Source organism: Podarcis pityusensis, assembly GCF_964106645.2.
Source record: "Podarcis pityusensis genome assembly, chromosome: 6".
In the NCBI taxonomy this organism is placed as follows: Eukaryota; Metazoa; Chordata; class Lepidosauria; order Squamata; family Lacertidae; genus Podarcis; species Podarcis pityusensis.
The window spans coordinates 81,981,111-81,993,258 of record NC_138030.1 but is presented as its reverse complement, the minus strand read 5'-3'; the positions used below and the strand labels follow the sequence as shown (position 1 = coordinate 81,993,258).

At 48.9% G+C, this 12,148-nt stretch overlaps 1 protein-coding gene across 1 annotated transcript in view; it reads left to right on the top strand.

Annotated features, from left to right (window-relative positions):
• CRB1 (crumbs cell polarity complex component 1) overlaps positions 1-4,378 on the top strand; it is a 153,470-nt gene extending 149,092 nt beyond the window's left edge. Inside the window, exon 12 of the mRNA XM_081010755.1 lies at positions 3,480-4,378. Within this exon, the coding sequence (XP_080866881.1) occupies positions 3,480-3,695 (216 nt within the window). The 3' untranslated portion in view covers positions 3,696-4,378. The remainder of the gene's footprint in view (positions 1-3,479) is intronic.
• Positions 4,379-12,148: the final 7,770 nt, after the last annotated feature.

Genomic DNA, 12,148 nt, shown 5'->3' with positions numbered 1-12,148 from the left:
AATCATGCATGCTGGTCTGCCAAGGGTTCAACTCTTTTAAAAAGTAAGTTTTTAATTAGGATTTCATTGCTATCAAGAGTGAGTTCAATACCTTTGAAGAATTTCCACTTCTTGGAGGAGGGGGTTTACTTCAGAGTACAGTGGTACCTCGGGTTACATACGCTTCAGGTTACAGACTCTGCTAACCCAGAAATAGTACCTTGGGTTAAGAACTTTGCTTCAGGATGAGAACAGAAATTGTGGTCCAGCGGTGCGGCAGCAGCGGGAGGCTCCATTAGCTAAAGTGGCGCTTCAGATTAAGAACAGTTTCAGGTTAAGTACGGATCTCCAGAACGAATTAAGTACTTAACCTGAGGTACCACTATACAATAGGGGACGCGGGTGGCGCTGTGGGCTAAACGACAGAGCCTAGGACTTGCCGATCAGAAGGTCGGTAGTTCGAATCCCCATGATGGGGTGCGCTGCCGTTGCTCGGTCCCTGCTCCTGCCAACCTAGCAGTTTGAAAGCACATCAAAATGCAAGTAGATAAATAGGTACCGCTCCGGCGGGAAGGTAAACGGCGTTTCCATGTGCTGCTCTGGTTCCCCAGAAGCGGCTTAGTCATGCTGGCCACATGACCCGGAAGCTGTACGCCGGCTCCCTCGGCCAATAAAGTGAGATGAGTGCCGCAACCCCAGAGTCAGTCACGACTGGACCTAATGGTCAGGGGTCCCTTTACCTTTACCTTACCACTATACAATATTAATTTTGCACAGAATAGGTCCCCTATTTCATATTTCATATTTTCCCAAGCTATATTCATGGGTTTACATTTTGGAGAGATACCATGTTCCCTCGACGAGCCTACCAATCAATACATACTGCTTTTGTATCAAACACCACATCACAAAATGCAAGGATATTAGTTTGGGCTGCGATCCTAAGGCAAAAACTACGGGGCAGTGCATGGGGAGGACTTAAGTTGTGCTGGCTTCCCCTCAATGGTTGTGGTCATGGGAAAGTGTTTCCCAATCAATGCCACATCTCTCTGGGGTGGAATTAAGAGTGACTTTATTATTTTTAAAAAATAACTTTTAAGGAAATGTGGTTTCTAATCCTAGGTAAAGGTAAAGGTAAAGGTAAAGGGACCCCTGACCATTAGGTCCAGTCGTGACCGACTCTGGGGTTGCGGCGCTCATCTCGCTTTATTGGCCGAGGGAGCCGGCGTGCAGCTTCCGGGTCATGTGGCCAGCATGACTAAGCTGCTTCTGGTGAACCAGAGCAGCACACGGAAACGCCGTTTTCCTTCCCGCCAGAGCAGTACCTATTTATCTACTTGTACTTTGATGTGCTTTCAAACTGCTAGGTGCGCAGGAGCTGGGGCCGAACGGGAGCTCACCCCGTCGCGGGGATTCGAACCGCCGACCTTCTGATCAGCAAGTCCTAGGCTCTGTGGTTTAACCCACAGTGCCACCCACGTCCTGTAAGATTTGCCTAAAAGAGGCATGAGTGTTGTAGATAATAATTAACACATTTTCTAAATATAATCATAATTGATTTTATTTCCTCAGACAGAGGGCAATCATGAGGGCAGAAGGAGGCTGTAATATCTGCTGATCATGAGCCCTGAGCCAAGTTTACATTTCTTGAATGCTACATGGATTTACTTATCCTCCACTTCAAGGATCTCTTAATGTTTCTCCTGGCATGCTATCACTTCCTTACATTGCAAAGTAAATGCTATTCTACAGGCCATTTCTATATAGAAAGTAACCCCAAACAGTGATGAGCTTTTACTCAAAGCATTATCGGTAGGAATCAACGTCAGAAAGATTCCTCCATGCAGGTAGCTAAATCAGGTTCCCTAGTCTCCAGGAAGTGCTTTTGAGACTTTTGACCTCTCAAGTTCTTTCGTTTGTTCTTAAAAAAACATTTTGGATTTGAAAGTTCTGCCCCAAGCACATGTTCCATCTCTGACAGTTCAATTGTCACTAGGGATACATATCAAAAAAACCCAAAGCAAAATCTGCCTGGACGATCAAAATCCTCCCAGGGTGATGTTGTCCACAATGACCGTGTTTTTCCTATAGTACTTCCTGCTGTTTCAGAGGTTTCCAGTGCAAATTGGACTAGAAACAGAGAGATAACATTAAAACAGTTTCCTCCTCTCTCAAAATTCTAGCTTCTTCCAACAGCTGATTGGAAGAATGTTTGATTATACTGGCTTTATGGGCAATGATTTCATGAAAACGTCCTTGCATTTATAAAACCTGCGCATCAAAGAGCATAATAGATCCATCCATCCTACACGTTTTTTCCCTTAAAAACAAAACAAAGCAGGGGGGAGATCAGAATGATTGTGATTATGTGGAGGAAGCAACTGGGAGACTTTTTTTTTTTTTTGCCACTAAAGCAGCTGCAGACAGGTGGCATCACTGAAGACTACAGGGAAATGTGGGAGTCTGGTTGGGAGAGATATTTGAAGTCATTTGCATCATTAATCATATATAACAAATTTCAACATGCAGATTCCCTTGGCACATGTAAACTGTTTTGATAAAGTAAGCTAGTTTGGGGGGGGGGAATAGTTTGAAAAGCGGGGTAGAAATAATTGTATCAAATGCTCCATGTGAGAAATCTCACTGGAACAATTGGACTTCTGTTTGCTCTCCTCTCCCTGCCACACTCTAATCTTCACTGGAGGGTCCCCCAACTGCCCAGAGCTGATTATGGGAAAGTGGGCAGTGCCAGACCCTGGGGTCTCAAATTTCTGTGTCTCCCACTGCCTCTCACCTTCCATTCCACATAATACAGTGGTACCTTGGTTCTCGGACATAATCTCTTCCGGAATAGCATTCGACTTCTGAAACGTTTGAAGACCGAGGTGCAAAGGGCTGGCTGCAAGTTCAATTGGAAAAACTGAAAAACACGTAGCAAAAGCTGTTCAACTTCCGAGAAGTGTTCAAAAACAGAAGCAATTACTTCTGGGTTTTCAGCGTTTGAAAACCAAAACATTCAGCTTCAGAGATGCTCGAAAACCGAGGTACCACTGTAGTTGCTGCACCCCCAAGGCTCTACACCCAGTGTGAATGAACTGGTTGCGCTCCCCTAAAGCCGTCTCTGGTGTGGGAAAGGAGAGGAAGTCCCTTGCACCAGTGGAACTATCATGTTGGCTATAGCCCAGAAACTTGCCATCTTGCTTAATATGTGATTTTAGCCATTCAGAAAATATAGCAGCAAAACTATGACTTTTTCAGTATACAAAACAGTCGACAGGGGTTTTTTTGCACAGCGAAAAATGAATTAATTCCTTGGCAAATACAGAACGGCATACCTCCATCACTTACAAATACAGACTAACCAGATGGACTTTCCTTGGTAGGTATACCTTTAAATGGAAATTGTTCACGTCACATGGTTTCCCTTCATGGTAACTCCTATGCATGTTCCTTTTCTCTTTCCACACCAACCACATTGTGTGTTGTTTCCACCCTTCCAGCTAACAACTGACCTGGCCTCCAATATTTTCACCGCCATTGGCTCAGTGACACTGGCCTTGTTACTGATCTTCCTTCTTGCGGCCACAGCTTCCGTCATAACTTCCAACAAACGGGCTACCCAAGGAACCTACAGCCCCAGCCGCCAGGAGAAAGAGGGGTCCCGAGTCGAAATGTGGAACATGGTACAACCTCCCCCAATGGAAAGGTTGATCTAGCTTGAACTCTTGCTGTACCTCTTACGTATATGGAAGCCTCCGGCTACAATGGGTTGTTCTGGAGACCAGGGAAAGGAAACCCCTCTAGACCATGATGACCTCTGCCATTTAACTCGACACCTTGGTCAGTATCCAAAGCATCATGCACATTATCCCAGGTGTACCTGGGGGCTTTTCTGCTTGCCCCTTTCACCAGTAGCCTCCGATTCTTCTGATATTCATGGAAGCCTTCATGAGATGTGAGGGACTGCATTTGGAAAGGGAACTGAGCACTCAGACACACATACCTGGAAATACTATGGGGCCGCAGATCTCATTTCCCACTTTCTGGAAATTCTTATTTATTGCACTGGAAATTTTAGCTTTAGTCGAATCGCCTGTAGGCTATAAAGACTGCAATGACTCTAGTATACTTGTTAAGTGCCTGCATTTCAGATACAACTGAAGCCACATATTTTGTTTCATTCCCTGTGCATCTGCCTGGCATTCACCATCACTGCAAAAGACAAAGCGGAACACTCATGTAACCCCAGATAATCTGTCTGCCATTCAATCATCTCAAGAAGTTTTAGGAGTAGAGGTCTTTCTCAGCAGCACAGCTATCTTAATTCTTTAATCAGGGACTAAATTAATACTGCGGGGGAAAGCTCTTCATGCAGCAAAATAAACATTTCAAATGATCACTGCTTGGTGTGTTCATTGCACCTCTTTTTCCACCAGGTTGTTCTAGATCATGTTTGGGGATCTAGATGTTGCTGAACTACAACTCCCATCAGCCCAAGGTGAACATGGCCAATAACCAGGAGTGATGGGAGCAACATCTGGAGGACAAATATTCTCTGCATCTGTTACAGATCTAGAGGAAGCTATAGTTCCTTTCACGGAGAATAAACTGTTGGTTTTTTTAAAAATGTAGTTCCTTAATTTACATCAAGTTGTGAACCTACAGCTTGCTAGACCCCCCCCATAATTTTGGACTATTGATCTTGCTGGGTGGGGTTGATATTGAGTTTAAACACCCAACATCTGGAGGGCCACAGGTTACCCACCCCGATTGACCTACTTTTCTAATGAAATTCAAAGCAGCCAGAATTGTAAAATAAGAAACCAACACCCTGCAATGACCTACCAGATACTATATCCACCTCCTATTCCCTCCTACTCCCTCCTGCTAGTCCCTCCTAGTTCCTCCTACTAGTTCCTCCTCCTAGTCCCTCCTAGTCCCTCCTCCTAGTCCCTCCTAGTTTCACCTCCTAGTCCCTCCTAGTTCCTCCACCTGGTCCCTCCTAGTTCCTCCTAGTTCCTCCTCCTAGTCCCTCCTCCTAGTCCCTCCAATTAGTCCCCGTAGTCCCTCCTAGTCCCGCCTCCTAGTCCCTCCTAGTCCCTCCTCCTAATCCCTCCTAGTTCCACCTCCTAGTCCCTCCTAGTCCCCCCTCCTAGTCCCTCCTATTAGTTCCCGTAGTCCCTACTAGTTCCTCCACCTAGTTCCCCTAGTCCCTCCTCCTAGTCCCTCCTATTAGTTCCCCTAGTCCCTCCTAGTTCCTCCACCTAGTTCCCCCTAGTCCCTCCTCCTAGTCCCACCTATTAGTTCCCCTAGTCCCTCCTAGTTCCTCCACCTAGTTCCCCCTAGTACCTCCTCCTAGTCCCTCCTATTAGTTCCCCTAGTCCATCCTAGTTCCTCCACCTAGTTCCCCCTAGTCCCTCCTATTGGTTCCTGTAGTCCCTACTAGTTCCTCCACCTAGTTCCCCCTAGTTCTGTACTGCAAACACCACAGTTCACTGAATGGATATGTTCTGTTGCCTACTGGCACACGTCAAAATGCCGGCATAATGTCACATTTCTAAGAAATGCATCCAGTCCCTCCTAGTTCCTCCACCTAGTTCCCCCAGTCCCTCCTCTTAGTTCCACCTCCTAGTCCCTCCTAGTCCCTCCTAGTTCCTCCACCTAGTCCCCCCAGCGCCTCCTCTTAGTTCCACCTATTAGTTCCCCTAGTCCCTCCTAGTTCCTCCACCTAGTTCCCCCAGTCACTCCTCTTAGTTCCACCTCCTAGTCCCTCCTAGTCCCTCCTTAGTTCCACCTCCTAGTCCCTCCTAGTCCCTCCTAGTTCCTCCACCTAGTTCCCCCTAGCCCCTCTCCTAGTCCCTCCTGTTAGTTCCCCTAGTCCCTCCTAGTTCCTCCACCTAGTTCCCCCAGTCCCTCCTCTTAGTTCCACCTCCTAGTCCCTCCTAGTCCCTCCTAGTTCCTCCACCTAGTTCCCCCAGTCCCTCCTCTCAGTTCCACCTCCTAGTCCCTCCTATTAGTTCCCCTAGTCCCTCCTAGTCCCTCCACCTAGTTCCCCCAGTCCCTCCTCTTAGTTCCACCTCCTAGTCCCTCCTAGTCCCTCCACCTAGTTCCCCCAGTCCCTCCTCTTAGTTCCACCTCCTAGTCCCTCCTAGTTCCTCCACCTAGTTACCCCAGTCCCTCCTTAGTTCCACCTCCTAGTCCCTCCTAGTTCCTCCACCTAGTTCCCCCAGTCCCTCCTCTCAGGTCCACCTCCTAGTCCCTCCTAGTCCCTCCTATTAGTTCCCCTAGTCCCTCCTAGTCCCTCCTGTTAGTTCCCCTAGTCCCTCCTAGTTCCTCCACCTAGTCCCTCCTAGTCCCTCCTAGTTCCTCCACCTAGTTCCCCCTAGTCCCTCTCCTAGTCCCTCCTGTTAGTTCCCCTAGTCCCTCCTAGTTCCTCCACCTAGTTCCCCCAGTCCCTCCGCTTAGTTCCACCTCCTAGTCCCTCCTAGTTCCTCCACCTAGTTCCCCCTAGCCCCTCTCCTAGTCCCTCCTGTTAGTTCCCCTAGTCCCTCCTAGTTCCTCCACCTAGTTCCCCCAGTCACTCCTCTTAGTTCCACCTATTAGTCCCTCCTAGTCCCTCCTAGTCCCTCCACCTAGTTCCCCCTAGTCCCTCCTAGTACCTCCACCTAGTTCCCCCAGTCCCTCCTCTTAGTTCCACCTATTAGTCCCTCCTAGTCCCTCCTAGTTCCTCCACCTAGTTCCCCCTAGTCCCTGCTAGTTCCTCCACCTAGTTCCCCCAGTCCCTCCTCTTAGTTCCACCTCAAGTCCCTCCTAGTCCCTCCTCTAGTTCCCCCTAGTGCCTCCTAGTTCCTCCACCTAGTTCCCCCAGTCCCTCCTAGTCCCTCCACCTAGTTCCCCCAGTCCCTCCTCTTAGTTCCACCTATTAGTTCCCCTAGTCCCTCCTAGTTCCTCCACCTAGTTCCCTCCTAGTCCCTCACCTAGTTCCCCCTAGTCCCTCCTAGTCCCTCACCTAGTTCCCCCTAGTCCCTCCTAGTTCCTCCACCTAGTTCCCTCTAGTCCCTCCTAGTTCCTCCACCTAGTTCCCCCAGTCCCTCCTCTTAGTTCCACCTCCTAGTCCCTCCTAGTCCCTCCTAGTTCCTCCACCTAGTTCCCCCTAGCCCCTCTCCTAGTCCCTCCTGTTAGTTCCCTAGTCCCTCCTAGTTCCTCCACCTAGTTCCCCCAGTCCCTCCTCTTAGTTCCACCTATTAGTCCCTCCTAGTCCCTCCTAGTTCCTCCACCTAGTTCCCCCAGTCCCTCCTCTTAGTTCCACCTCCTAGTCCCTCCTAGTCCCTCCTATTAGTTCCCCTAGTCCCTCCTAGTTCCTCCACCTAGTTCCCCCAGTCCCTCCTCTCAGTTCCACCTCCTAGTCCCTCCTAGTCCCTCCTGTTAGTTCCCCTAGTCCCTCCTAGTCCCTCCACCTAGTTCCCCCTAGTCCCTCTCCTAGTCCCTCCTGTTAGTTCCCCTAGTCCCTCCTTGTTCCTCCACCTAGTTCCCCCTAGTCCCTCCTAGTTCCTCCACCTAGTTCCCCCAGTCCCTCCTCTTAGTTCCACCTCCTAGTCCCTCCTAGTTCCTCCACCTAGTTCCCCCTAGTCCCCCCTAGTTCCTCCACCTAGTTCCCCCAGTGCCTCCTCTCAGTTCCACCTCCTAGTCCCTCCTAGTCCCTCCTATTATTTCCCCTAGTCCCTCCTAGTCCCTCCTGTTAGTTCCCCCAGTCCCTCCTAGTTCCTCCACCTAGTTCCCCCTCGTCCCTCTCCTAGTCCCTCCTGTTAGTTCCTCTAGTCCCTCCTAGTTCCTCCACCTAGTTCCCCCAGTCCATCCTCTTAGTTCCACCTCCTAGTCCCTCCTAGTCCCTACTAGTTCCTCCACCTAGTTCCCCCTAGCCCCTCTCCTAGTCCCTCCTGTTAGTTCCCCTAATCCCTCCTAGTTCCTCCACCTAGTTCCCCCAGTCCCTCCTCTTAGTTCCACCTATTAGTCCCCCCTAGTCCCTCCTAGTCCCTCCACCTAGTTCCCCCTAGTCCCTCCTAGTTCCTCCACCTAGTTCCCCCAGTCCCTCCTCTTAGTTCCACCTCCTAGTCCCTCCTAGTTCCTCCACCTAGTTCCCCCAGTCCCTCCTCTTAGTTCCACCTCCTAGTCCCTCCTAGTTCCTCCACCTAGTTCCCCCTAGTCCCTCCTAGTTCCTCCACCTAGTTCCCCCAGTCCCTCCTCTTAGTTCCACCTCCTAGTCCCTCCTAGTCCCTCCTAGTTCCTCCACCTAGTTCCCCCAGTCCCTCCTCTTAGTTCCACCTCCTAGTCCCTCCTAGTCCCTACTAGTTCCTCCACCTAGTTCCCCCTAGCCCCTCTCCTAGTCCCTCCTGTTAGTTCCCCTAATCCCTCCTAGTTCCTCCACCTAGTTCCCCCAGTCCCTCCTCTTAGTTCCACCTCCTAGTCCCTCCTAGTCCCTCCTAGTTCCTCCACCTAGTTCCCCCAGTCCCTCCTCTTAGTTCCACCTCCAAGTCCCTCCTAGTCCCTCACCTAGTTCCCCCTAGTCCCTCCTAGTTCCTCCACCTAGTTCCCTCTAGTCCCTCCTAGTTCCTCCACCTAGTTCCCCCAGTCCCTCCTCTTAGTTCCCCTAGTCCCTCCTAGTTCCTCCACCTAGTCCCTCCTAGTCCCTCCTAGTTCCTCCGCCTAGTTCCCCCTAGTCCCTCTCTTAGTCCCTCCTGTTAGTTCCCCTAGTCCCTCCTAGTTCCTCCACCTAGTTCCCCCTAGTCCCTCCTAGTTCTTCCACCTAGTTCCCCCAGTCCCTCCTCTTAGTTCCACCTCCAAGTCCCTCCTAGTCCCTCACCTAGTTCCCCCTAGTCCCTCCTAGTTCCTCCACCTAGTTCCCCCAGTCCCTCCTCTCAGTTCCACCTCCTAGTCCCTCCTAGTTCCTCCACCTAGTTCCCTCTAGTCCCTCCTAGTTCCTCCACCTAGTTCCCCCAGTCCCTCCTCTTAGTTCCCCCTCCAAGTCCCTCCTAGTCCCTCCTAATCCCTCACCTAGTTCCCCCTAGTGCCTCCTAGTTCCTCCACCTAGTTCCCCCAGTCCCTCCTCTTAGTTCCACCTCCTAGTCCCTCCTAGTTCCTCCACCTAGTTCCCCCAGTCCCTCCTCTTAGTTCCACCTCCTAGTCCCTCCTAGTCCCTCCTATTAGTTCCCCTAGTCCCTCCTAGTTCCTCCACCTAGTTCCCCGTCCCTCCTCTTAGTTCCACCTCCTAGTCCCTCCTAATTCCTCCACCTAGTTCCCCTAGTCCCTCCTAGTTCCTCCACCTAGTTCCCCCAGTCCCTCCTTAGTTCCACCTCCTAGTCCCTCCTAGTCCCTCCTATTAGTTCCCCTAGTCCCTCCTAGTTCCTCCACCTAGTTCCCCCAGTCCCTCCTCTTAGTTTTTTTTTTTTTTTTTTTAAACAGGGACAAAGAATTTCCAGCCTTTCAGATATTGTTGGACTACAACTCCCATCACCCCAACTCCCAACACCCTAAACCATTGGCCATGCTGGCTGAGGCTGGTGGAAGTGCAATCCCACAATATTTGGAGAGAGACAGGTTCTGGTCTGTAAGAAGCAGCCGTGAAAGTCAGGACAGCTGTGTAAATGACTCAAAGCTGGGATATACTTTCTCCTCCTAGTCCCTCCCAGTTCCTTATATTCGGGTTGGCTCATACTCGAGTATATACGGTAAAATGTTAAAACAATGCCCTAGCCTCTGTGTTTTTAGGCAATGCACTTCCATTTTGCAGTCCCTGCCCCCGCCCACCCCCAACCACTTTACAGTGCAAGTCCACTGAGGGAGGGAAAGTCCAATTCAGTTGAACTTGTATCCGGGAAAGTGTATATATTGCAGTCTTAAAGAACTAATGAAAAACATTGGCCCAGAGCAAGACGATTCCTCTTTCAATAAAACTGAACTCCCATCCATTCCACGAAGGACAAACATTAGGCTCTTATCCCAGACTGGTGGCCAGTGCCACTGTCCCATTAACTTTAGTGCTAGTAGATAACTCTTTAAGGCTATTAAAATGTGTTTGGAGCCGTTGGTCATCTTGGAAGGAAGAGGATTTGCAATCTGAAAGGCAGTTTTCTTTTGTTAATTACATAGAATGAAAGTCTACCGTCTTTCAGATGTTAAGAGCATTTCCCTTTTTAATATAAGGATGCTAACTGCGATCTTAAACACATTCGCTAGGCCTTAAGTCACATAAAACTCTGTTGACTTTCCTCTTGGTACACAAAGTATGCTGAGAAAACTGCTCAATTACCTGCATTCCCCCAAAGGAGCAGACATTCAATCTGAAGATGCTTCTGGATCCAGCTTTGTCAACAGAGGCCAAGTAGCCTCAAATGGCTAAAAGCACTTTCTACCAGCTGCACTTGATACAACAGCTTTGACCATTCTTGGACCAGAGGAGGTTAACCACAGTAGTTGAGGCATTGGTGACATCAAGACAGGATTACTGCAATGCACCCTATGTGGGGCTTTCCTCTCCTACATAGGCTTGCAGTCCACAGTACAGTCGTACCTTGGAAGTCGAATGGTATCCGTTCTGGAAGTCCGTTCAACTTCCAAAGTGCAGCTTCTGATTGGCTGCAGGAAGCCCCTAGGCCCTAGGCAGAAATAAATCAGGGAACCTAACCCTAACCCTTGTCCTGAAATAAAAGTATGCCTTACCATCCCCCTCAGTGCATATTGCAAACTGTTCGTGCTTTGTTGACACTGAAAGGGGGGGGGGCAGAAAGCACTAGGCAAATTTCAGAATGAAAGCTGTCATGAAAATATTCTAGAATCCCTTACTTCTGCTTGAGAAGTCTTGCTTCGATGGGAGAGAGTACCATTTCTACTGCAATGCATCCCGTCACTCCTTTTATGAAATGGATAAAATTAAGGGCTGGTTCACACATGCAGATGCTCACCCCCTGGCTACAACTTCAAGGGATGACCAGCACTTCCACATCATCTCACTGCTTTTCAGTAATGTCAGCTGACCAAACCCTTCTTGCTCTCAGGCAACGTTTTCTCATAAGCTCTTTTTATTCCAGGGGGATTTACTTCAAAACTACTATGCTTAGGATTGCAAAGCAAATACTGTAAAGCAATCATCATTGGAAAGGTTGGGGCACCACTTTGACTTTCTGCCACCACTGTTGTTTCTTCCTTTATGGTTTTATTAGACTGTAATTTCCATCCCCATCTTCAACTTGTTTGGCAAAGCAATTCCACACGCCACTAATTCATCCAATATTGTCAAATGGCAGCAAGGCTGACGGGTCCAAAATTGTGACTTTAAATCATCCTTTTGATCATACCAAATCTACCTGAGCCTTCATCTGGTTTTTATGCTCTTGGTGGTAGAAGTCAAAGTCCATCATTTTCCTTTCCTCAATATTGTAGGCGACCTTTCAGATGTCACCTGTAGTTCCTCACAAGTGTAATTTACATTGGCATGTATAGCTATAAAATACAGATTAGCAGAAGTCTGGGGTTCTTGTCTAAAGCCCCTTCAGCTCCCTTCACACCTGTGCTGATTTTGTTTCTCCTTTGCTATACAAAGGCAAAACTTACACTGTCAGACACAAAGAGAAAATGCAGTCTTTAAGAGCAGAAACTTTGCAAATGAGTTATTCGTAGATTTCTTTCCATGCACTTCCAAGATCTGTGCAAAACTGAATTTGGTGCAAAAAAAATTTATTCTGCTTGATTGGAACCTGCAGCATCATCCCCAAAGGCATTTGGTGGTGGCGGGGGTGGAGAGATGACTGCCCCTATGGCCACAACCCTCCCCCCCCCCCAAAAAATAAAACTCCCATGAAATTCTTTGGATGCAGATCTAAAGCACAAACAGAACAAAAGAAGAGCTCTGAATCTGGATCTGTGAAATCTGGAAGTACCAAAACAGTTGTCCTAAACCCCTGGCCTAGGTAAAGCTAAAGGTACCCCTGCCCGTACGGACCAGTCTTGGCAGACTCTAGGGTTGTGTGCTCATCTCACTCTATAGGCCGGGAGCCAGCGCTGTCCGCAGACACTTCCAGGTCACATGGCCAGCGTGATGAAGCTGCTCTGGCGAGCCAGAACCGCACACGGAAACGCTGTTTACCTTCCCACTAGTAAGCGGTCCCTATTTATC